Below are 27,558 nucleotides of genomic sequence, written 5' to 3' on the forward strand. Positions count from 1 at the left end.
AGTGTTTCCTTGAGTGTGATCTGCTGTGTGTGTGTGTGTGGGGGGGTCATGCTTGTTGTTGTTGTGTGTGAGTGTTTGTGTTTGTTAGTGGGTGTCGGTATGGGTGTACAAGGGTGACTTTGCCAATGCAATGCATAAGATGCCTTTTTAAAACAATATAGCTGTCAAATCTAACAGCATCAATGTTAGAAAACTATAATTCAGATAAATGCTAATGACACAATAAAAAAGTCATTCTCATTGCAGCCAAAGCTGTCTCTGTACTGGATTTTCTCACTGTGGTAGGCAATTTACATGAGCAGCTAGGATCTTTATGAATCAAAGAAAAAATGTTAGCATATCCACATGATACTGCTTGATGGTGTTAAGTGTGATAGTATGAGTTCATAAAGCAGAGGGTCACATCAGTCCAAACAATTTTAGTCCCATCAACCTGACAAGTGTTGTGTAAAACCATGGAAAGCATCATGACAGAGTTTAAAGGAACTGAAAGGGAGACAGGTTTCTTTTGAGTCTTGTGGTAACTTTGAAGAGGTACCAGCAACACTTGCTGAGAATAAAGCAGTAACCAGGCCATTTGATTCTCTGTGCTAACTCCAGAAAAGGGACTCCATCAAAAAATCTTTCCTGAAAATGAATACCAAAAAATTGGAACTCTGAACTATAGAATGCAGCTAGATGCTTGCATAATTTCTTTGCTACAGCCACTAAATATATGCATTTAAGTTCATTTAATAAGCTCTGATATCTCTCATGACTTGTTAAATGCATGTCAGTATTCCACCTGCATCCCACTGGCATCTGCTAGGCATACCTGTTAACATCAATTGTAACATATAAAGCAGCCTATTTTAACTTTTTAAATTTTTTCTATTTCTGAAGAAGTCTTTCCTACAATGAAAGCCAAATAATTTAATTTTAAATGCTTAAGTGGTCCTTAGTTCTTAACATGGAATTTTAAGTAGTTTGCTTCTTCATATGCAGGTGAAAAGGAAGTGAAGGTTTCTATTTGGTGGGTACATAAATTAAACATATCCTTGATCATAGCCTGGACCTGAACCTATGTATGTTCTTTTACATTTATTACTAACATGTGAAATTTCCTAATCTGTTGTTTCACCTTCCTCCATGACCTAAAGTAAGGATTCCACTTCTTCCTTGTTTTGTTCATTAGTTCCTTCTCCATCTTCACCTGGACTTTCCCAGCCTCTGTTCATCTTCCTTTTCCATAAACATCCTTACAGTAATCAACTTTCTCACATTTTATAAAGCTTCTTCCTTGGCCCATACCACTTCCTTTATGTTTATGTTGATCTACAGCCTTTCATCATTGTGTATCTTAAACTATGTAACCCCTCTGCAGTTCTTTCAAAGATTGCTCCATTGGGCATTGCTCATAAGAGGGCTAAGACAGGCCCTGTCCCTGCTATGAGATTCATAATTTTCCCCATCTTCTTCCCTAGTTATATGTCCTGTGGTCCTACCCTTCCCAACAGTCTTTGAGCCAACAGTCACATGAACAGGTATTTTCCTTTCTTGTACATCTGTTACATGGCACTAGAGGAAATCACAGAAAAGGCTACTCTCATGTTTATACTGGATTGACTTTGTGTGTGTATGGTGCTTTGATTTACTGGTTTGTGTGTATGGTGCTTTGATTTACTGGTTTGTGTGTATGGTGCTTTGATTTACTGGTTTGTGTGTATGGTGCTTTGATTTACTGGTTTGTGTATGGTGCTTTGATTTACTGGTTTGTGTGTATGGTGCTTTGATTTACTGGTTTGTGTGTATGGTGCTTTGATTTACTGGTTTGTGTGTATGGTGCTTTGATTTACTGGTTTGTGTGTATGGTGCTTTGATTTACTGTGTGTGTGTGTGTGTGTGTGTGTGTGTGTGTGTGTGTGTGTGTGTGTGTGTGTGTGTGTGTGTGTGTGAAAATGCCCCAGGTGCTCATGGTGGTGTGGTAGGGAATACCTCAGGCTTGAACCCTGTACCCTGTATGCAGGTGTTAGACTTGAGTTCCCTACCCACCACCATTTGTAAAAAAATTGCAGATTTTTGCCTCATATTCGATCTGATCTGTTCCTCATAATATCTGTGGTTTGCAAATGTTGCAATGCTTGATATTTGATGGTGTAGTAGTAGCATTGTTGCCTCACAGCTGCAGGTTCTCGGGTTTGATTCTTGGCTGGGGTTCCTTCTTTGTGGGGTCTGTATCTTCTCCCTGTGTTTGTGTGGGTTTGCTTTTGTGTCCTCCCATGTTACAAAGACATGTCTGCATTATTTCTTCCTGGGCCTCTGCTGCAAATTGTTTTTTTGTTCCAAGTCAGACTGTCCTGATTAAAAAATGTTAAATAAAATTGACAGGCATTTGAATTTCAGACTTAAGGGTTTCTGAATGCTTAATTCCTTGCATATTTGATGGTGCAGTAGTAGTATTGTTGCCTCACAGCTATAGGTTTTCTGGTTTGATTCTTGGTTGGGGTGGCTTCTGTGTGGAGTCTGCATCTCCTCCCTGTGTTTGTGTGGATTTGCTCTGGTGCCCTGTCATTTTACAAAGACATGTCTGCAGTATTAATCCCTGCGTCTCTGCTGAAAATTGTTTTTGTTCTGTCAGCAGTAAAATTGACCGGCATTTGAATTTCAAACTTCATGTTCTTCAGAATACATAGTAGCACAACCTTTTTTTCTAGCAATTTTCTAAGTTTATAAGATGAATATTTTAAATTTGTCCCTATTTTTGGGACTGTATTCCCCCATTATTGGCTTCGTCCAGGTTTTTGTGCTAAGGTTGACAGCTATAGCAAGAAATGAATTCACTGAATATGTTTGAGGGCTGTATTCCCTCATTACTGGGTTTGTCCAGGTGTTTTGTACTAAGAGGTTGACAGCTATGGTGAGAACTGAATTCACTAAATGATAGCCATTTAAGTTTCAGTCTTCCTCTCTTTTACAAAGCAGCTAATGTGGCATAGTGGTATGTTACTCTTGACTGTTTTTTGCTCAGGGACCTTGGCAGTAAAATGTATGGTGGCAACACAACATTTTATTCTAGCAACTTTCCAAGATTATACAAGCAATGTTTAATGTGTCCCTGGTTTTTGGGCTTTTGACCCCAATACATTTTGGCTTTTTTCAGTTTTCTTGAGCTGCGGTTGAGATGCAGTTGAGTATTGAGTAGATTTTACAAGGAGCTGAGAGCTGCAGGGGAATAGAAGTTTAGTGCTTTGCCTAGTTAATACTATAGCACAACAGGTTGTGTACTTGCTTTTGATGCAGAAGGCTGTGGGTTCTACTCCCACAAGGGGTGGATGCTGCCGTACTGAGAATGTTCTCCTTAGTGAAGATGCTAACTATGAGTCTGTTATCAGTTTGCCATCCATTTCCTCTTGCAATATTATTACTAGCTTATCATTTTTTAATGTAATATAGGCAATTTATTCCTGAGGGGCAACAGACACTTTATTTTTCGATGAAACCATGAAATATAAAGGTGATTGCTAGCAGCAACCGCTTCATTAGTTACAGATTTCTTTAATGTGGAATTATTTAGATGTCTTACTTCAGAGATTGTGCATATTTACTGATAATGGACTGTAGAATTGTGCATATTTACTGATAATGGTGGACTGTAGAATTGTGCATATTTACTAATAATGGTGGACTGTGGAATTGTGCATATTTACTAATAATGGTGGACTGTAGAATTGTGTATATTTACTAATAATGGTGGACTGTGGAAGTCTGAGTAGACTTTTTTATGATAAATGTTCTCAACTGGGCAGTTTTGCCATTATGGGTGCATATGGTTTGTTTCATTGCTTACTGGAAAAATGTTCAAAACAAATTTAAAACCCCCTCTAACAAGTGTGCTGCATTGTACAAGGAATATAATTTTAGTACAATGAGGAAGGTGTATCAAAGAGCACATGTATGTTTCATATGCAAGGGGCCTATGATTTGAAAACAGCCCAAAATTAATCTTCTGCAACTGGCAAAATGTATTTTCTTTGAATGTGGGTTTCAATGCTGTTTCAATGAATGTGAGTTTCAAGGGCAGAGAAGTTTTAATGCTAAGTTTTCATTGTGAGACTGCATTGCTTTGTTTAACAGATGACTTAGTGTTTGTGCTGTAAAATACAAAATAAAACTTTCAAATGAAGTCCAACTCATCATAGAAGTAAAGCAGTATGCACATTAGTGTTTATGGTAAATGGAGTGAAATAGCCAAGTAATGGTTCATTGGAATGGCTGCAGAGGCTCCATTCAACCATTATTTTGTCAGGGGTAAGGGCAGAAAACTCAGACAGGCCCAGCTGAACTATACCTCCCAACTGTCCAGATTTTCAAAGAATGAATAGATTTTTGCTTCTTATTTTTGGTTTCTTCTTCATAAAATTTATAGTTTTCTGGCAAATCATTTAGAAATTAAGTCACTAAATAATAAGTTTCAGACTTCATAACCTTCAGAAAAATGCATGTTAAAGTAATAGCTGTTCTAGCAACTGTCTCAATTTATACAAGAGCAATTTTTAGTACTGTTTATATGTGCCCCCAATATATTTGGCCTTGTTCAGATGTACTGCATTAACAGGTTGAGAGGTACATGCAAATAAATTGCTTTATAGAATTAGGCATAGCCAACCTCTCAACTGTCCCCAATTTTTGGCTCAAAATGTTGCTCTTCCCCCTAATAATCCCTCCGCAAAATAGCAATTTTGGAAGAAAACATGGAGGGTTTACAGTTAAGAAATAACTGTAATAATCAAAGTTATAGATTACTTGAAATGCATGTAGATTATTTTATTTTGTCAGCTACTCAAGGTAGCAGTACTAATATTAAAGTGTCCCTTCTTTGACAGGTAGCAGCTGTATTGTGTGTCTATTTTATATTTTTGCATCACATTTTGGTCCATTTTTCATAAAGTTGTGTTTTTGGCAAGTTAGTGACAAATCACTAAAGACTGAAGTTAGAAAATGACAGACATTTGAGTTTCAGATTTTATACCCTTCAGAAAATTCATACTAATGCAATACCTATTCTATTATCTTTCTAAGTTTATTAGAGCAATATTTAAAAATTGTCCTTATTTTTGGGCCTTTGTCCCACTTTTGTGTATGGCTTTGTCCAGATTTCTTGCTCTTGAGGTTGAGAGGTATGACAAATGTGTCAGGGCCATCACAGTCAGCCAGAGAGATTTCAAATTGTGACATGCTTGTTGTACCCACTCCCCATGTAGTGACTCTGGATGTGTCCAAGCAAGGCAAGGAGTAGTTGTATCTACCTTGGATGGGTAGGACACACTGCATAAGTACTACAGTGGCTTTTCATCTGTCCTTGATTTTGCAGAATGGTCTGGTTTCTGTCATATTTTTGTACTGTTGATTTATGCTTATTACTCAAAGTGCCTGTTGCTCTGTGTTTAAGTAGCAATGCTTTAATGACCATAAGGTAAGCTTGTCTGAGATCGTAAGATGCAAGTAAGCTTTAATAAGCATACTGTTAAAGAATTGCCAACATTGAAAGCCTTTTTGTTGTTGCCATGCAGAGAATACTTGACTAGATAATGTATAAGCCTGGGTATTAAAGGACAGGATTCCATTATTTTAAAAAGCTCATTACACTTGTTGGAGACTTCCAGTCATCTCTACAGACTTTACCGTAAACTAAACAGAATGCCAATCATGTGTGGTCCATAACCTGTACAGTAATCCTTTAAGCAATGTATCTTGAGCTTGTTTCTTGTTTGCTTTTCATTTTTTACTTTTATCATGTTTTCCCCATGAAACAAGTTGTCAGGCAGCAGGTCTTTTTTGGATAAGAAACATTTTTACAAGTGGGGGCATCACATAGATTTCTACTTTCAGCATGTTATTTGGTACTTTAATAAAGCTGAATATATTATAATTAGAACTGCAGTGCAAGGAGAAGTGGTTTGAATTGAGTGCTTCTGTTTTTTCTTATACTTGATTTTGACTGGCATTCCAGTAATGTATTTAAAATGTAATTTATTTTTTCATGCTTCACAACCTTTTGTTTCCATCTAGATATTAAGTAAGCTGTCATGCAGCCAATGCATTGAAATATTTTTATTCTTCTACACTTATTTTTGTCTTGATTGGACTTTCATAATGATGGTTTGCCACCCAGGACAGCGTATTTAATTAAAGTTAGTTTTTTGTGGTTTTGTGCATAGCTCCTCCCCTTTCTGGTTGACCACACCCCCTCCCCTTGACCCAACCCATTCAGCTGTCTCCTGCAGCCCCCCTGTGATTTGAAGTCACCAGCCGCCACTGTAATAAAGACAGACAACACCACTGTTATGTGGTACATAAACAAGCAGGGAGGTACTCATTCTTACCCCCTTTGCAGACTAACAATGACTCTTTGGGAAAAGTCCCTGAAACTGAACATACAGCTGCAATCCCAGTTTGTTCCGGGCAGGGACAATGTTCTGGCGGACAGTCTAAGCAGAAACATCCTGGACCCGCACGAATGGATGTTGCATCCAGACATTTTTGCACAAATAACTCGTGCATGGGGGAGGCCGGACATAGATCTCTTTGCCTCCCACCTCAACCATCATCTGCAAAAGTTCTGCTCGAGGACACACCATCCACAAGCCTGGAGAATAGATGCTCTCTCATTCAGCTGGAACTCTCTAACAATCTATGCATTCCCACCTCTACCATTAATGACCAAGGTGTTACTGAAGATCAAAGCAGAGCAACCGAAAGGCATCTTAATAGCTCCAGATTGGCCAAGACAGCACTGGTATCCATTACTAAGGAGCATAACTTGCACCAAGCCGTGGCCCCTGCCTCAATGGCCTCCACTCTTGACTCAGCACAATTACAGGATGGTTCATCCCAACCTGCAAACTCTGCAGCTGACAGCTTGGAGGGTTCCATGATTTCTCCCCATATCTCTCTCTCCAAGGTAGTTCAACAGATATTATTGGAAGCACGCAGACCTTCCACCAGAAAGACTTATTCAGCCAAATGGAAGAGATTCAACATCTGGAATACCAACAAGGGACAGGATGCATCAGTAATGAGCATCCCACAGATATTGGAATACTTGGCAGAAATGCTGCATACTGGACTTTCCTATTCTTCCATAAAAATACACGCTTCAGCAATTTCAGCAAAATACAACACTTCTTAACCTACTCTGCCTCAGCTTTCACACATAGTGAAGCGCTCAACCGAGAGCGTTAGGCTTACCACTATTTTAAATAATTTATCTGTAGCAGCATGCTTGTCCACTATTTGCTATTGTTTTAATTCAGACTACACTGCCCATGTTATTTTACACATAGTGTAACCCTTTACTGACCAACTTAAGGCATTCTAATGGTATATTCTGTAGCGACACACTTTTCTCCTACTTTAATAGCTTTTTCTTAAGCTACTCTGCCTCAGCTTCGCACATATAGTGAAACGCTCTACTGAGAGCGTAAGGCAAACTACTGCTTTTTCTTAAGCTACTCTGCCTCAGCTTCGCACATATAGTGAAGTGCTCTTCTGAGAGCGTAAGGCAAACTACTGCTTTTTCTTAAGCTACTCTGCCTCAGCTTTCACACATAGTGAAGCGCTCAACTGAGAGCGTTAGGCATACTAATATTTTAAATAATTTATCTGTAGCAGCATGCTTGCCCACTATTTGCTATTGTTTTAATTCAGACTACACTGCCCATGTTATTTTACACATAGTGTAGCCCTTTACTGACCAACTTGAGGCATTCTAATGGTATATCGCGTTTAGCGCGAAAGTGGCGATTGATGAGCTTGCCTCACCTACCTCCCCCTATAACGACTTGCTATTCTACTACAGTTACTTGCTTTTATTAATATTTTTTACCTGTATTAGCGATAATCTACATTGCTTTTCCAATAAGTTCTACTTGGATTTGATCAGAAGCTACTAATGTTTTAAACACCTTGCTAGTAAATAAGTATATGTGTTTTATTGACTGTTACTTTGCTAGTATTCAGAAGAGAGAGAATATACATGATACCCTGTGATAATGTCTCTGCATTAGATTGATGTTACCTTTTTCTAGACCACCACTGTTAATTTGTGTAAATGAATTTTGGCTATTTTATCTGTGCTAACATTGTCTCTCCTTTTGCTCTCCTTTCTTTATCCTTACCTTCCCCTCATCTTTCCCCACAGCCCCAAGCTCTAGCTGTACTCCTACCATAACCAACTCCTAACCTGTGTCTGACGACCTCGGTCCCTCCTACAGTGAATGCAACTTGGACTAACTGAACCTACACTGACCTCTCTGGGAATTGAATGTATGTTTGGACTCCATTAATGTTGATTTGTTTGACTCCCATTGGGTACCCTAAAAGAGTTCACAGCATTTCAGTACTCTAGCCAACAGCCAGCTACCTCTCAGTCTCTACCTTTCCCCTTATCTTTGGATACTCTTCCTTTTCCAGCCTTTTTTCACCTTACTTTTTCCCTCTGCCTCCTCACTACCATATCCTGTTTTTCACCCTTCTCACTCTCTGTTTCCTACCTTAGCCTTAGAGCAGGATACTATCCTCTCTTGGCTACTACCTTGCTCCTATTATTTGACTCCTTCTAGCCCTTCTTTGGACTGCAAGACTTAACTTCTGACCTCATTCTTCATTGTTACCTCCACTCTCTACCCTACTGCCCTTCTATCTGCCACCTAAACTGTTCTGCATTTCATACCTCTAACCTGCAATCACTCTTCCTTACCTCTCATTCCTCCTGCCCTCCTTCTGCATGCTTTACACTGCCTCTATGTCTATCTAACACTATTAACTTCCAGTGTTCTCTAGTCTTTCCCAATCCTGTCCAGCTTGACTTTCTCCTTTCCTATCTCACTTACCTGCACCCTGATTGTCTCCTTCTCATCTCTTCTTCTGTGGTTTTCTGCCCGCTCCGTTAAGCCCTCCGCTCCCCTCCCTACCCCCAATTCCCACCCACCCCAGGGGTCCTACCTTTATACTTCCTCTGCCACACCTCCAACATTCTCTCAACCTATCTCACTTCCTGCCTCACTCTCACTAATTAACTCTTTACTCCAAACCTAACATCACACCCTCTCTCCTAATTCCTATCCATCTGCCACACCCCACTCCCAACCACCCAAGACCACCTAATAGTAACTTACAAACCTCTTCCCACTATTAACAATGCCTTTAAGCCTCAAACTACTGTATCCTCTACTACTCCTTAACATCCTTCTCTTTTACTATACTCTTACTTCCTCAATATCTAACCCTTTGCCAATCTCCTAATTTAACAAAACACACAACCTCTCTACTTCCTCTAGCTGAACAAACACATATTAATATCCTATCTTCCTATCCCTACCTTCCCCCTCTCTACCACAAATTACACCATAATAGATTTCTAACCACTAAACGGCCTTATCTAATACCCTACAAAATCTCAAAGATATTTCAATTTCCTCAAACTCTTTTACTAATATATGGGACATCCACCCCAACCCTGGCCCCCACAATCCTCTTACCCACACCACCTCTAACCATACTGCCAACAATCTCAGTTCTCCTTTCTCTAATGACTCCCTCACTATAGCTCACCTAAATATTCGTAGTATCAACAATAAAATCACTCAACTCCATGCTTTAATTGACTTCTATGCCTTTGATATTCTCTGTCTCACTGAAACATGGCTTAAACCAGGTATTAAAGACAACGAATTCACTCCCCCAGGTTATAGTACCCTAAGGCAAGACCGCCTCAACAAAAAGGGCGGAGGAGTGGCCTTACTTTACAAATCCCAACTACAGGTAACCTTAACTGACTCCCTGCCCCCCTCCCCAGGAAATGCTGAAATACTCTGTACCAAACTCCAAGTGAATAAAAACAAAGCCATTTACATAATATGATCCTACATCCCTCCAGGCAATAACTCTAATACACTAGAAAATATTCTTAGCTGGGTCTCCTGTAGTTTCCCTCAGGAAACCATGATCTTAGGAGACTTTAATACTGATTGGAACTCCTGTATCTCACCCAAACCTACCCTTCACATTAACCTCTTTAACTTTCAACAAACTATAAACTCCCCTACTAGAATACACAAATCTACCAATAAACTATCCATTCTAAACTGGATACTAATCAACAACAATCCCCTCTCTTATAAAACTGGAACACTCCCTGACAATATCAGCGATGATCTCCTAACCTACATCTCTAAACAAAAATACAACAATCCCAAACAGGCTATTTTTCGTACTGTACGCAACAAAACTAATTTTAACCTATCCTTTCCGTAATGAACTCAAAGAATATAACTGGTCGGCTCTAAAACACCTCCCAATTGATGAAGCAGTTAGCTATTTCAACAACACCTTCCTAAAAATTCTCCAACATCATGCACCATCCCGATTAATTAGAATAGGCACTAAAGCAGCCCCCTGGCTTTCCAAACAAACCAAACAAACAATGCTAGAAAGAAATAAGTTATGGACAAAATGGAGATCCACTAAAAACCCATCTGACCATCAAAACTACAAACACCTGAGAAATACAACTAAGAAACTCACCCTCCTTGATAAAAGAATTACTACCTTCAGTATCAACAACACAAAAATCAAAACCCCAAACACTTCTGGTCAGGAATCAATAAACTGCTCCATCCAGGGAACACCAAAACACCTACACCAGCTAGCCTAGCTCAGACCCAACCCAATATAATAGCCAATACTTTCAACAACTTCTTCTCTGAAACAGTCACTCTCTAGCTAACACCATGACTCCCCTCTCCCCTCAAATAACCCCTTCTCTAAACAGCACCTCTACACTAAAATTTAATACAGTCTCCACTACCTACATATGTAAGTTACTCTCTAAACTTAAACCTTGCACCCCTTCAGCCGACAAACTACCAGCTGAATATCTGCAACTAGCTGCACATGAATTAGCTTACCCAGTCTCCATATTAATTAACAGAACTATAACAGAATCCACTATCCCTCCTGCTGGAAAATCTCCCATATCATTCCCCTCCACAAAGGAGGCAACTCCAACGAACTTTCTAATTTCCGCCCAATAGCCCTTCTGTCTCCACTAGCTAAAATTATGGAACGTTGCATTCACCATCAATTCTTATATCATCTCTTACAAAATAACCTACTGTAGACTCACAACATGGTTTTAGGCCCCACCATAGTACTTCCACTGCCCTTCTCTCCTTCACAGACGTGATCAACAAAAACCGCAATAACAACCTCTACTCCTCTGCACTTTTCCTTGACCTCTCAAAAGCTTTTGACATGGTTAACCATAAACTTCTCCTAGATACTTTAAAATCCCTCTCACTTGATGCATTAGCACTACAGTGGTTTGACTCTTATTTGAAAGATAGAAAACAAGCAGTCCTCTGGGATAGTCATCTATCCTCTCAGCTCCCTGTCACCATCGGTGTCCCACAAGGCTCCATCCTAGGCCCCCTCCTTTTCTCCATATTCATAAACAACCTACCCACTTCTCTCCCAACATCCACTTGTATACAATATGCGGATGATTCTACTCTCATCTGTTCTGCTTTATCTCCTGAAAAACTTCACTCCTACACCCAGAATGTATTTACAGCAGCAGAAAAATGGTTCCAACATATCTGTCTCCTCCTCAATCCGAAAAAAACCAAATTGCTACTATTCACCCCCACCCTTAAATCTGCCCCTATCTCATTTTCCATTGTGTCCTGTAATGGCACTACCATTACTCCTGATAGTTCCACTAAACTACTGGGCCACTATAGACAATCAGCTAAGCTTTGACTACCATATTGATCTGACCATCAAGACTGTTAATAAAAAAATAGGTGCCCTGTGTAGACTAAAACCCTTTCTTACTGCTACTACCAGAGTGTCTCTTGCCCAAACTCACCTTCTCTCCACTCTATTATATGCCTCTCCATCATTTATCAACCTCTCTAAAGCTAACCTCCAAAACTCAACACAGCATACCACAGTATTGCCAGGTTTGCCACAGGTTCCCATTCCGCACATCACTGTCTTAATCTAAAACAACTTAATTGGCGAGATCTGCAGAACATAATACTGCTACAGCAAGTAGACTTAACTTTTAAAATTCTACATTACCCTCCAATACACCCATACTAAATAACCTCATCACCCCATACAAAAATCTTACTTCCCTTGCTCTGCCAGGAAGCTTCTAGTAACTACTCTCAAATCCCACAACAAAGCAGGTGACTCCTTATTTGCCAATACTGTAGGATCTTATTGGAATAAACTCCCCATAGACCTGACCACCCTAAGCTCTCCTCACCTTTTCAAAAAAATAAGACACCATCTACAAACCCACTGGCTATGCCCATGCACTAATCCTGACTGAGCTCACCAATGATTTATCCTCTTCTAGCCCCCCCTTCACTGCTACTAGTTGCTTCTTTACCCTTAATTATGCCTCTACTGACCCATTTTTAACATTTGCTTTCTCTTCCTTTCATACATCTTGTCATCTGTTTCTTTTCCTACCTTTCTACTTATCTCTTATATGTTTATCCCCTACCTTTTTCTAGTACCCTGCCACAACTTTTTTTCTACTCTCATTTCTACATAGGCAATTTATATTTATACTTTACTCTCCATATGACAGTCTATTACCAGACTTCTGCATTTACTAGCAGTCTTACTCTAGCAATCATTCAAGAAGGTTGCCTCTCAGTCTTTATTTTCCTGTTTATTAATCCCTCAGCATCTCACTAAACTACATAAAAATTTGATCTTTTTTGCTATTATGTTTATATAATTGGCTTGCTTGAGTTTTTGGTTTTGATATTTGTTATTTGATTGTTTAATCTTTGTATTGTAAGTTGACTAGTACGTAATGGAGCTTTTCTCCTCGGGCCTCTGCTGAAAATGGACATGTATCCAGACAGACTAGCCCGGTTAACAAATGTAAAATAAAAAATAAAATAAAATAAACTGATCCACCTGTGTTTTCACATCCTTTGCTAAGACAATTTCTAAGAGGGATAAAGAATATCAAACCTCCCAGAAAACCACCAGTGCCTGCATGGGACCTTAACTTCGTGTTGGAAAAATTAACTCTTCCTCCTTTTGAACCAGCAGCATCTTCAGAATTGCAATTTCTTTCCTGGAAAACAGTTTTACTGTTGGCAATTACCTCAGCAAGAAGAGTTTCGGAGATACAGGCCCTCATGGCAGTACCTCCATTCCTCATTTTTCATCAGGACAGGGTTTCTTTAAGAACCAATCCTTCGTTTATGCCAAAAGTGATATCCAGGGGGTGTCTAAATCAAGCAATTCACCTGCCTACTTTCTTCTCCAATCCTCAAAATAAAGGGGAAAAGCTGCTGCACACTTTGGACATACACAGACAACTACGCTACTACTTGGACAGAACAAAGGCCCACAGAAAGTCTGACCAACTATTTGTAGCATACGCTCCTGGAGTGCAAGGAAAGGCAATTTCCAAACAAACAATTTCAAAATGGATTGGACATTGCATCAGATTCTGTTATTCTTTCCATGGAAAGGGTGTGCCAGCCAATATCAGGCCATACTCCACCAGAGCTACAGCCACCTCCACAGCCTTCCTAAGAGGGGTGGCTACAAAGGACATTCTAGAAGCTGCTACATGGAGCTCCGTGCATACATTTTCCAAGCACTACAACCTGCCTTTATATTCCAGATCCCGAGCAGGCTTTGCTTCGGCAGTCCTGCAGGGCATTTTAGCTACACCATCCTTATCTTAGAGTCTACCACCCCCAGCTTGGCTACGGTATTCAACCCATATGCAAGGACTGCAGTTGCATTCTTGAAGGACATAGTACAGTTTTGTACCTACCATAAATGTAGATGTCCGATAGATATGCAACTGCAGTCAGGTTTTCCCTCCCTCCTATCCCTCTGTGTATTGGGTCCACTTCCCTCCTTTTATACTTAGCTGGGGATATCTGTTATGGTGTATCTGTTTATTGCTATTGTGTATGTCTGGAAATGTTATCCAGTTCTAAATTTAGCCTTCCTTGGAGGGCACCTGGCATCTGGGGCAAGAAACACTGAGGAAGATGGCGTCGGCTGATGCTTTTATACCCCAGCCGCTCTGACGTCGGGGAGGAGGCGACATCAGCCGACGCCGGACCCAAACTTTGGAATCCGGCCGACCGAGGGCTGCCTGAGGGGCTGCAGTTGCATATCTATCGGACATCTACATTTATGGTAGGTACAAAACTGTACTTTTCTTCACTTCTGTTGATGATCTGTAAACCCTGCTTTTCCATGCATAGCAGTCTATAGCATTACATCTTCTCAGATGCTGGATAGTTTTCCTTCTAGCTGATATTGTGGATACAAGAATTTCTGAACTGCAGGCCCTTTCAGTAGTTCCATCTTCTCTAAACTTTCATACAGAGTATCCTTACACAAATCCATTTTTAATGTCTAAGGCAGCTTTTGAGACTAATCATAACCTATTCATTAATCCACAGATTTTCTTTCTCCATTATATTAATAGATGTGCACAGGCATAGTGTGAAAACAGAATGCATCAGGAATGGTTAAAAAAAAAAAAAAAAAATCCTTCCAAAGGCGTGTCAGAAAAAAATGCTCTCTTCAGAGTCGGATCAGAATCCTGAGGAGCGAAGACAGAAGTTGTCCCTTTGTAATAATTTTCCTGTTCAATGTCTCAAAAATCCTCACAGTGAAATATCTCTTTCTCCTACCATAAACACCAGAACTGGTAGCATCAAGAGGCTGAGCTAAGCCCAATAAATAACTTCTGCCCAAAGTATCAGGCAGGAGAAGCTAAATGTCTAACTTTCTGCTTCTTATTGATAGGATTTTGTAAAGACGCAGACCTGCTTTTGACAGGAAAAAACACCCTAGGAACAGGCATCCCAGTCTGGCTAAGTACAGGGGTATTCTCTGCCCCTTCTTCAAAAACCAACATGAGTGGTTCTTCCTTGCTTGCCAAGACCACTCCAACAGCTGCAGTGGATATGTCTAACTGTCCATGGTGGCTGTAGGGACTACACCAGAAGGAGTTACAGAAAAAGATGAAGAGTCTGAGGAACCAGAAAGGGTCAAAGCAGAGTCACCCATCTGCAGCCGAGGCAGTAGCCTGCTGAAGGGACAAGGTCACTTTGATTTTTTTTTCTATTTGTGGCTACAAGAAGGAAGAACTAAGGAACTAGTAGGTTGTTCCATAGTGAAGCTGAAAAAGATGTCTTAAAGCAGAGGAAGCCTGGCAGCAGTAGGCTGTCACAGTTCCAAAGTTCAAGATGTTATTCCTTCATTCCCCATTTCAGTTTTTGGTGACTGTAGATTTAATAATATATATATACTTATCACATTCTTGTAACACTAGATTTCAAATGTTTAAGGTTTTCTGTATCTGGATCACACTTTCAGTTCTCTGCATCACCCTTTGGATTATCCACTGCTCCATGGATACTTACAAGGTGTCTAGCTCCAGTGATATCCTGATCTCCCTGATGTAGCATTTATAGCTACGTCCTTTGCAGCTGTTGGGTTTATCTCAATGTACAAGGGAGAGCCACTCTTGTCAGTCCTAGGAGAGGGAACAAGGAACACTTTCATGTATGGTCAGAATGTTGTGCCAATCCCTGGGGATGCAGTTGCTGCCATTAGTAACACTGTTGGCCTCATCTTTTCTGTCAAAAAGAAACATATTCTCTACTTCAAATTTCCTCTGACAGTTGTTTACTGGGTCTGGGTTTAATTCAGACTATCAATCCCTCTTATAAGGTGGATTCTTGTAAAAGAGAGAGGGATACCTTTTTTTCTGAAGAGCTTCAAGCTTCTGAATCAGGACATGAAGGTGAAGGGACAGATGCAAGGATTTTTCCTCAGTTTTCTGATTCAAACTCAGTGGAGAGCTTGATTTCTTATTCTTCATGTGGGGGGTTCTCTTTCTCTGAGACTGTCTCCAGAATGTGCCAATGTTTTCAGTGTGAAAACATTGAGGTTTTTCAGTCCCTCAGAAATTTCCAGAACATACAAATATTCCTCCAGTTCTGTCAGTTTTGGAGGAAGTGCATGCCACTGCCTGCAATGTTTCTGATAGTCTGATGCCCCTATAAATGCAGATAAGACTAAAGAACTTTATAGATTCTAAGTTTTTATACATTCTTCCCAAATCTGACCCAGCAGCTATAGCTGTAGTTAGCCCTATTGCATCTAAACCTTTAGTTAATTCCATTCTTACTCTTTCTAACAAGGATGGTAAGATCATTGAGAAGTATGGGAAAATGCATGTTTCTGCAACTTTGAAGTTCAGAATTTTGAATCGTCAGACTCGCATGTTAAAGTTTACTTGGACTAATTGTGAAAGTATGTGGAATGTTTTGAGTGCAGTTTCTTCTTGTGAGGAAAAATCAGCTTTAAATAATTTAGTTTCTTGTAAAATATTTACAAGTCACAATTCATTGTTTACAGTATGGGTATGACTCAGTTGATACATCTTCCAGGGCTGTTTGTTTTGAGGAGGTTTGCCTGGCTTCATTTTGAGAATGTTCTAGATGATGTGAAAAACAAGATTTTAAATTCTCCTTTGGATAGGGATTTAGTTTTTGGTTCCTCTGCTGCAGATGTTCTCAAAACGTGTGAGGAAATCACAGCCATCCTTTTACAAATTTTCTAAGTATTCTACAACTCTTCATCCAGTTTTGGCAAGAAACAAAATAAACAGTATCAACAAAATGTAGGTAAATGGACGTTTAAGAATAAATGTCAGGGAAGTTCCAAGAAGAATTCAGGAACTACCCTAAACCAAAGCCAGTTCAGTAAGTCAGAATGACTATTTAAGGGTCCAGTTATAGTTCATTGTAGGCTACTGGGTATCCACATTTTCCATATTTAGATGACTTGTTTATCTTTGCAAAATCTTTTTTGACTCCTACATACAGGATTGTGTAGATGTGTTTTCAGCTGCCGGACACCGCAGTTCAAAGAACTTTTCTTTCACATGAAAAATTAAATCTGTATCTAGATCTGAATCTAGATCTGTGTCTAAGGTTTTCCAATCAGACTTCAGTCTCCGCAAGGGAATACCTCAGGGTTTTGGTCTCATGGCATTTATGATTCACATGATACAACTGGCAAGACTGCACATGAGAAAAATGCAATGGTATCTGAAGTTTGATTGGTCCCAGCACCAACATCCTAAATCCCAGTGCTGGGGTTTGTCAGAAATCAACAAATACTAATATGAAACAATATAACAAACAAAAAGGAACCGGAGCCACAAAATTATCTACTTAAAATGGACCTCACTGTGTTTCTGGTACCTTGGCTAAATGCCTTCCAGGAATTATTTTAAAAACACACCAAGCAGCTTTTAAATACCAGCGCCAGTTAGTAAACATCCAGTACTTGAACAAATTAAATAGTTACAGTTAGCATTGTACCATGCACAAGAAAACTTATCACTAAAATATTATATGTTAATAATTTTAATACAAATTAAAAATTCAGAATAACTTCCACTTTCATTCCCCTAGGTTGCATTGTGTCATAATTTAATATAAATTTAGTCTCTGTTTCCAACAATTTTTAAGTAAGAACCCACCCCCACCCCCATCTAAGTGTGGTCTACCTAAAACACTAAAAAAATAAACTACCATATAAGCCCCTGTGGGCTGTATGAAAATGTTCTGCCATGGGACTATCCGAACAGCAATTTCTGATATCCCCCAAATGTTTAAGAAAACGTACCTTAACCAACCTTTTTGTCTGACCAATGCACCATATTGCAGGAGTACATCCACAACCAATTGCACACACTACCCTACATGAAACAAAATTAAATCTTTCCACCGAATTAAAACTCTCAACATTTATTTTACTGCCAGAAATGTTCCTAATTCTTTAACAAACTTTACACCTTCCACTGGCGAAGGAACTTACCCTCACTCCTCTTCCCATTTTTACTCTGTCATTCATTAAAATCTGCAATAAGAAAATGTAACCTTTTTAGGAAAAAGGTCAGCCAGATAATTATTCTGACTAATCATTGGCCACATATCATTCACTAGGACACAAACAATCCATGGCCTCTCTCTTTTCGTTCTTCTACCCCCACCTGTATTTCCAACTTCTTCCTGGTTTTGCTTAAAGTATTCAAGAACCTCTCTTTCACAATCTTTCCTTTCCTTTTACTAACTCCCTCTATATTAAACTCTGCTCAGAAGTATTGGTGAAAACCCATTTGTATTCATCATAAGGTAAAAACTCTAATAACTTAGGTGAGTGCATACTGCTTGTATGTACAGTGATTTATCATTTGAATTGTACTAAATTCTTCTTGTTAATATACAGTTCTATATCCAAAAACTGCACTGAAATTTTGCTAGTCATATGGGTGAGTTCTAACCCAAAATGATTCTGCTTTAACCTACTCAGAAACCCATCAAATAATTGTGTCCCCTTTACAAAAATCAACTTGCCAAATGTAACTTTTGTATATAACAACATTTTTTTTAAAACAAAATTCAGTGGGATACTGGTTTTCAAAATGAGCCATAAATATAATGGCAAAGGATTGAGCAAAAGAGGCTTTGATTGTTGTACCTTCTGTTTGCAAAAAAAAATTCCTTTAAAAAATCTAAAGTAATTCTGGGTAAGACAAAATTCCTACAACTGAATCAAATAGGTGGTATGTGGCCCTTCCCCAAGCATCTTTTCAACAGCCTCCAGCCCCCATCTCCTTTTGATACTTGTATATAAGGACTTGATATCTATTGTGGCCCAACAATAGTCATCAAACCACAACATTCCCCTCACATTACTGCAAAAATCTGCTCCTTATATGGGAAGGAATCCTGTCTAAATACTTCATCAGGTCTGTGTCCAAAAAAATGCCCACATTTTCAAAATAAGCATTCACCCCAATACTATAGGTCTTGGGGGTCCCTTAAATTCATATGTATTTTTGGGATAGCATAAAAGTCTAGGTCCAATGAATGTTTAATATATAATTTTCTAACATCAGCAACCTTCAAAAATCTCAACCTTTCACCCCTGTCCAAGATCTCCATCAACACAGAGTTAAATTGACATAGGGGGTTGTTGGATAATTTTTGATAATCGCTCTTATTCAATAACAAATCATGCACCATTTTCGCATATCTCATTTTAGACAGTATTACCCAATTACCACCTTTATCAGCTTGTCTAAAAATATATTCCTCACTTGAATTATGAAGTGCTTTAGGGCCAGCCATTCATCTTTACTTAAATTGAACTGTTTTTCAAACTTAATGCATTTTAAATATTCTAATTCAACCTTCGTACAAATATTTTTTTCAAAACTCTGGATAACAGTAGTTAATTTAGGAGGCATGAATTTGTGTTGCTAGAAAAAAACAGGAACAAAATGTTTGCCATAGCCTGTGCGGAACAAATCACCACTATCACCTTCACCAGAAGGTGTCACAAACATGTACTAAACCATCTGCAAGGAAATTACAAAATTTGTTTTCATATATTGTCATAATTAATCTTCACCCTCACATTTTGTATCATTTTCCATAATTCTGTTCACTTCACTGTTATGAAAATACACGTTCAAAGGTAAGTTCCTACAAAAACATTTCACATCTAAAATAACATCAGCTAATGTTGGCATTCTAGTTGGTACAACTTTAATACCGTTTAATAACAAACTTTTAATCTCCATGCTGATTAAGTTAGATAAATTAACAATATGCAGACTGTCCTGTGTGTTAGCACACTTACTTAAGGTGTCTAACAGTCTCAGTTGGTCTCCTGATGTTACTGATAAGAGCTTATGTAGATTCACTGTCTTCTTCTCGCCCACAATTCTTCCGAACTTTCACTCTATTATACTGTTCCTGGTGTGCCATTTTCTCCTTCATGAATCTCTTAAAAAGAAGTGCTCTTTTTGCTCAGCTGGAGGATACAGCAGAGTCTTGCGATGTGTGGGAACCCTCGGACGATGTCACCTGTGACCTCCGTTGTCGTGGTTTTCATTGCTAAGAAATAATAAGGTCGTCCTTAAAATCCCTGCTGTCTCGATTTTGTTTTTTCTTTTTCCTTTCCACAACCTCTGTTCCAGCTTTAGCAACAATGTTTTTAATTATCTTCATTTGGTTGGAAAAATAAACTCGGATGTTTCATTGAGTAAATTATCCTGCAGCTGTAAAATATTTTGCTGCACCTTTTGATATGACCTTAAATTTCTTTTGCCTAAAACCTTCAACCAGTTCAAGTACTTTGTAGGGAGATCTGCTTCCATTCTTCAAGCAGATCCGTGCCATCTTCCACAAATTCGTACCCTGGTAATTTATCCACTCTTAGCCCTCTGGGAGCGATGTTAAGACGAAGATATTTCTCTAGCAGTCTGATGTCATAAAATAATGTTACGCCCTTCAACATTAAATGCTCCAGGTGTTCAGACTTCGAACCATGGCTTTCCCCATTTTCTAGCGACCAAGGGTCACTGGAAGCTAATTTTTCTTCCCTTTCTTTAAGTAAATCCATAATTATACCATGACCCCCCCCATTAATATTCCAAAACGTGCATGCTGATTGGCCAGCGTGCATGTTGTAAATCGACTTATACTAATGGAAAAAGGTCCGGTCACCCGGACGTTTTCCATTAGTATAAGTCTCTTTTAAATAACTGTCTCGCTATGTTAAAAGAGTTTAACATAGTGACACATGTTTAGAAAAAGCAACGGAGATCTCCGTTGCTTTTTTAAAGCTGTCTCGCTATGTTAAACTCCTTTAACATAGCGACACAGTGTGTAAAAAGCAACGGAGATCTTGCTTTCTCCGTTGCTTTTTTTTAAACCTGTCTCGCTATGTTAAATGGGTTTAACATAGCGAGACAGGTTTAAAAAAAAAAAAAAAGCAACGGAGAAAGCAAGATCTCCGTTTTTTTGCTATGTTAAATGGGTTTAACATAGTGAGACAGCTTTAAAATAAGCAACTGACATCTCTGTTGCTTATTTTAAAGCTGTCTCGCTATGTTAAACCCATTTAACATAGCGAAATAGTAAAAAGCAACGGAGATCTTGCTTTCTCCGTTGCTTTTGGCCACAGCTCTGTTGTACTGCGTAGGCATGCGCAGTACATCAGAACTGCCGCGGATACCAGACAGCTGCGGAAGGGCAGCAAAGAGGCATTATACAATGCCATTATTTAAGTAAAGTAATTTTTTTTTTTCTTAAATAGTGTCATAGTATAACAGCAATAACCCACTTCTGGGTGTGGGTAATGCAGGATTTACCCACAGTTGTCTTTGTTTGGTCCCTCGGGACCAAACCATGCCAATCGTGGGTAAATACCACATTACTCACACCCAGGCTTGGGTTATTGCTATAATAGTAACTTTTCCTGTTGCATCTCGATATGAATAGTACTTAGAACCACTGAAGGTGAAGCTCCCTCCATTGACATGAAAAAAACAAATACTAATATGAAACAATATAACAAACAAAAAAGAACTGGAGCCACAAAATTAGCTGCTCAAAATTACTTTACTATACTTCTGATACCTTGGCTAGATGCCTTCCAGGAATGGTGTTAAAAACATACCAAGCAGCTTTTAAATACCAGTGCTAATTAGTAAACATCCAATCACTTGAATAACTGTATTAAATTCTTACGATTATATGCAAGAAAACTTATTACTAAAACATTATATATTTTATTACTAAAACATTGTATATTAATAATTCTACTACAAATTAAACATTCAGATTAACTTTCAGATTCATTCCTCTTGGTTGCATTGTGCCATTATTTAATATAAATTTAGTCTCCATTTCCAATAGTTTGTGAATAAGAACCCCCCCCCCCAGTCTAAGTGTGGTTGTTTGTTATATTGTTTGTCAGAAATCACTTGGTGGTGACAGCAAATTTCCCTAAATCCAGGTCTCGCCTTCTCCCTCCCAGCTCCAAAGCAGTTAGTAACCAGTAATGCTTCAGACTTTGCTTGGAGGATAGTTTCAGGAGGGATAGACGTGCAAAGTGTGTGGGTCACCAAGGACAGACACAAACACAGAAATATAAAAGAGATGCTTGCCCTGATCAAGGCAATCTGCTCTCTGAATCATCTTTTATCCCCTGGATCTCTCCAAGTTATTACAGACAGTACCACCATCATGTGGTATAGCAACAAGCAAAGGGGAACCAGGTCATACCTCCTTTGCAGACTAGCCTTATTAGCTTGGGATTTAGCTTCAGAGCAACTCTACAGGCATCCTACATTCCGTTAGAGCAAATTTTGTGGGAGACAAGCAGTTCAGGGCAAGGGTAGACCCTCATGAAAGGAAACTAGATCAGGAGGTCTTCCAAGATTTGATCCATTTGTGGGGTGTTCCTCAAGTAGACTTATTTACCTCCTGTCTGAACAATCAGCTGGCATAACTCTGCTCCAGGACTTCATGCAAGAAGGGCTGGAAGACAGATGCCTTTTCCCTTCCTTTGACAGAAATGTTCCTGTATACTTTTCTTCCCTTTCCACTAATTTCCAGGATACTTTTGAAGAATCAGTAGGAATCCCCCAAGTTCATTGTAGTGACTCCCTTCTTGCATAGGCAAGAGTTGCCCAGGGGAAATTACCACAAGCTTTCTCAGAGTATGATTCTATACAATCACACTCACTCACTCCCTCACTCATTCATTCACTCACTCACTCAGTGGTGTTTTATGCAACTTCAGCTGACTGCCTTGATGATAGTCTTGATTCCCTTTAGGCATCTGTTTGCTTAAGATGCTGGTGCTAATGGAGACAAGGAAGTCTGCTATTAGAAAATTGTGTATTAGTAAATAGAAAAGGTTTTCTAGTTGGTGCCAGCAACATGTCCAGCACCAATTCTAGTGTTTCTCTGTTTTTTTTACAGTATTTGTGTGAGTTACAATCCCTATGGCCTTTCTTACTCCTCCACAAAGATTCATTTATCATCGCTTGTCTGCTCATAGATCCTCCCCTTTCAATGCATTCTCATGTTAAAACTATATTGAAAGAGATTTTGCATAAGAGGCATCCAGGAAAACCATTGGCCCCTCCTTGAGATCATAATTTTGTTTTAGAGAAGCTAACACTTGGTCCATTGAGCCAGCTAATGTAGCTGACTTGAGGGTCTTAACATGGAAAACTATTTTACTAACTGCTCTAACCTCTGCAAGAAAAATATCTTGAGTTGCAGGCTCTTATGGTGAGCCAACTTTATCTCATTTTCCACAGCGACAGGGTTTCTTTGAAAACTAACTCTCCTTTTATGCCTAAAGTGGTATCCAAGTCTACTTTAAGCTAAACTATTAATCTCCCCCTTTCTTTCCTGAACCTAAAAATGGCGATAGGATAAAGCCATACCTTGGATGCCTACAGAACTAAATATTTCAGATGTTCTGATCAATTGTTCATTTCATTTGAAAGTAAGAAGGGGAAACCTGCATCAAAACAGACCATTTCAAATTGTTGTCTAAGGCTATTACCTTTTGTTATAGTCACCACAACAAAACTATGCCAGGCAGTGTCTTGGCTTCAACTATGGCTTTTTGGAAAAGTTTGGATTCTAGAAGTATTCTAGAAGCAGCAATTTGATCCTCTATACATACGTTTACAAAGCATTACAAGCTTGACTCCTTCTCTAGGTCTAGATCAGGCTTTGCTAGGACCATACTCCAGGGGCTGTTAGACCCTTCACCTTCCAGTTCCCAAATGTTGTAAATTAGGGTAAATCTACTCCTTTAGCTAAGGCTACCGAAGCTGTGATCAGTATGATGAACATAGTACAGCTGTGTAAGTAAACCCACTGTAACATTAGATGTTAGAATAATCACTGCTGTAGTAGCCGCTCCCTCCCTCCATCCCACTTGCTTTTTGGTGTGTTGTTTATGCCATGGTGTGGGCACTTAATTTTTTGTTGTTCCTAGCATTTTTCTTTCAGGGCTAACCCTCCTCCTTTCTCTTGGCATAAAAACTGTGAAAGGCCTGGCAACCAAACCTGTTTTTTCAGTCAGCTCAGGTTGAACTGACTAAAGGTTTGGGTGTAAGTAAGGTGTCCTGAAGCTTTGGAAGCCGATAAGTGATTATGTCCTTGGCAGGATATAATCCTTGTAAATAAGGCTACTGCAGCAGTGACCCTACTGTTATAGTAAGTTTGCTTACATAGATGTTGTTTCCTTTGCAAAGCACTGTAAACTAAGTTCCTTCTCCAGGTCTAGGACCATTCTCCAGGGGCTCCTGGACCCTTATCTTTCCTTCCCTCCTTCTCCCAGTCAGTTTAAGCTATGGTAGTCTACCCTATTTCTAAGGCTACTGTAGCAGTGATCAAAAAATTGACTTAGTGCATTTGGGTAAGTAAACTTATCATAACAGTAGATGTTTGAATGATCACTGTTGCAGTAGCCGCTCCTTCCTTATTTTTCTATGTTTTTGTTGCTAAGACCTTTTTTATTTTGCTAACATTGACCTCTTTCAGGTTGCACTGTTTTTTATTTCTATGTCTTGGGTTTAACAACTGTAAGCATATGTTTATCTGGATTGTGAAGTCCTCAGATTTCAGTGATTTGAGTCCCTGTTGATGAAAGCAACTGTTTGTAATCCTAAGATGCTTTGTGTTTTCTCGCTCTTAGTTGTGTCATGTCCGGTGCAGAAGATGATGTCCTTGTTATGACTCATAAATAACATTTGCTGCCCATGTGTTGAGCCATGAAGTCCTTTGCAATATGTGCAGGCAAATTTACCAGTGGTGTTTATGGTGGACAAGACTGTCAGTTTGTTCAAGTTAGGCATCTTTTTTTAATCTGTGATCTGTTAAATGGCAGCTGCACTGATGCAGTATACTTTCTAAACCCTTCCTTCTAGACAATGCTGGCTCTTCTGTTGGAAATGGAGAAGCAAGAAATGCTAACAGAAAACAATTTGGATACACTGCAGAATGTGTGCCAAATCATCTCACAAGATCTGGTTAAACAAATTAACGAATATAAGTCGTCATTGGGTGAGTGACAGTAAAATGAGTTCAGTGATGAACACTGTAAAGTACAACAGAATAATAATTTTTGCACTTTGTATTGTAGCTCCCACCACCATACTGTTAAGGGTGGGAACTGTCTGTTCATGTTGCTAGTAACACAGTCTGTGGCAAAATCTATAGTTATTCAGTTGTCCGCAGAAAGTTTTGCATTGTCTTTGTTTTACAGGTTACTTTCTAGTCCTGAACTGTACTCTGCTCTGTGTGTGTGTGTGTGTGTGTGTGTGTGTGTGTGTGTGTGTGTGTGTGTGTGTGTGTGTGTGTGTGCGCGTTATTTCAAGGCTCAAGTGATGTGCTTGTTCTTTCTCCTGCACGGAGAATACAAGGCTTGTACTGATAACACTTGGCATATCTAGAAGGAATCTTTGCTGTTCCAACTTAATGTGGCCATAGTAAGCAGCCTGCAGTGACTGATTCACTGATTTGCATAACTCCCTTGCCTACCAGTTGCTGGAACCCATAATGATCTGAGTTTGCTTTCATTTGTTTCACTATCACTTTAAGTAGAGCAGAACATTCTTCTTGTTTTGCTTTTATAGACATTTTTTAAATTATGTTTTCATTTTCATAATCATTTTTTACATTATTTTAACTTTGCCTTTTAAGCTACAGTGTTGCATTTCTTGTAGTGCAGAAAGTAAATTACTTCTAGGATCTGTTTTCCTTTTTTGTCTTTTGCAGGGTCTATGTGATAGTAATGGTTGGCAGTCCTGGACTGCAGTACCTTAAAGTACCAGAAGGATGTGTTTAAACATTCATGGAACTGTAGCTAACCACAAAAGGTTTAAGGATTATGTGCAGTCAGTTGCTTAATGAAAAAAGCTTCATGCCATCCCTTGTTATATAGTCCTCAGTCATGACAGCAAACGATAATTTCAGATAAATGGGTTCTAAGAGTGATTTTGCATTTTATTTGAATTAATAAAAAATAAACTGTCGATTTTATATACACACACACACACACACACATATATATATATATATATATATATATATATATATATATATATATATATATATATACACACACACACACACACATATATATACACATATATATTTATATATCTTATGAACGTTGTTATGAACATTCAACGTTCTACCATAGACCCATGTTGTTTTTCATTTTTCAAATTATGCTGGTCTACCTTTTTTCAGGCTTACAACATGCCTGTAGGCTGGACTATGTTGTTGCATTGTACATCCTGATGATATGAATGAGGCAGATGCTGTCAGTGTATTTGGCAGATTTTTAGAAGATACTAACACTCTGTAATAAAAGTTGCCACAAGATGAGGTTAGCTGGCACCTGGCAACCTGTTCTAATGTAGACTACTTTGCACATGTCATTCTGTTGTAGTATTACAGCAAGCAGTTTAGGTATTGCTAATCATGATGTTACTGCCTAATGAAGTGCTAAAACGTACACAGGGTAAACTCCTGTGAAACTTAATTTGTGGCCAGTTTTGTACTTTTTATTAACTGTTAGTTTAGGTACTGGACTGTCGGCACCTGCTGTACCCTGCTATATGATATCAGCACTCCGTTTAGGGGCATGTTATTAGATGATAACACACTTGGACAGACAGTAATGTTAGGTAATGTGACTACTTTTTTTAACTTAAGATTTACCAGAATATGCATCATGCTGGCGTACCTGACAGTTTTGTTGCACATCAGTTGTACAACTAGAATAATTATGAGCAATGCCATGAATAAACATGATTATTTCACTTTTTTTTTTGTTTCTCCAAGTCTTTTGGATTTCTGATACCATGGTGGGAACAGACCCCATTCCTAAGTAAAAGTACGATTAAAGTTAGTATTGTTTCAATCTTTGATGTCAGCCAGAAGTCCACTTCACAGCACCCGCAATGTATCCACGTAATGACTCCTCCTGCAGTTCGTATGGAGTTAAATGTATCGGTAACATATCTATTTATTTATTTTATTTATTTATTTATTGACGTTTGTTAACCGGGTTTGTCCAACTGGGCTTGTGGTCCATTTTCAGTGGAGACCCGAGGAGAAAAGCTCCAGTAGTATATTTTAAAACAAGTACAATTTTAAACAATATTGATATAATAGCAGTTATAGCAAAACGATTCACATATGTTGGGTTACATGCATAAAGTTAAAGTTGCATTAAAATGAAGCTAAGTAACAATTTTACATTGATATAGTTCAATAGGTCAACAATAAACATTTTTTTGTTTGTATAAAATTATGTAAATGCGTAGTAGACACATTGGAGAGAGAGGTGTAATGAGGTACTAAGTGTGGTCCTTTTGAGGGTACATAAAGGGAAGGAAGACTAGGTAGGGTCATGGCAAGGGCAGGTTCTGGAATTGAGAAAATGAGCTTTTAGTTCATTTTTAAAGTGTGAGGTGTGGGAGATTGAACAGAAGTCAAGGGGACGTTTGGTCCAAGCATGGGCAAGGGAGTGTTTGTAGTGTAGTTTGCCTACTGACCTTTTTGGGTGGTAGATATCAATAGTTACCTATCTGGCAGGGAA

At 38.9% G+C, this 27,558-nt stretch overlaps 1 protein-coding gene across 1 annotated transcript in view; it reads left to right on the forward strand.

Moving 5' to 3' along the window:
* The window catches only part of LOC122792910 (caspase-8-like), a 743,641-nt gene that overhangs the window by 176,239 nt on the left and 539,844 nt on the right, over window positions 1–27,558 (forward strand). Inside the window, exon 3 of the mRNA XM_044060467.1 lies at window positions 24,875–25,010. Within this exon, the coding sequence (XP_043916402.1) occupies window positions 24,875–25,010 (136 nt within the window). The remainder of the gene's footprint in view (window positions 1–24,874; window positions 25,011–27,558) is intronic.

Source organism: Protopterus annectens, chromosome 2.part0 (assembly GCF_019279795.1).
Source record: "Protopterus annectens isolate FY-2018-M chromosome 2.part0, PAN1.0, whole genome shotgun sequence".
NCBI lineage: Eukaryota > Metazoa > Chordata > Ceratodontiformes > Protopteridae > Protopterus > Protopterus annectens.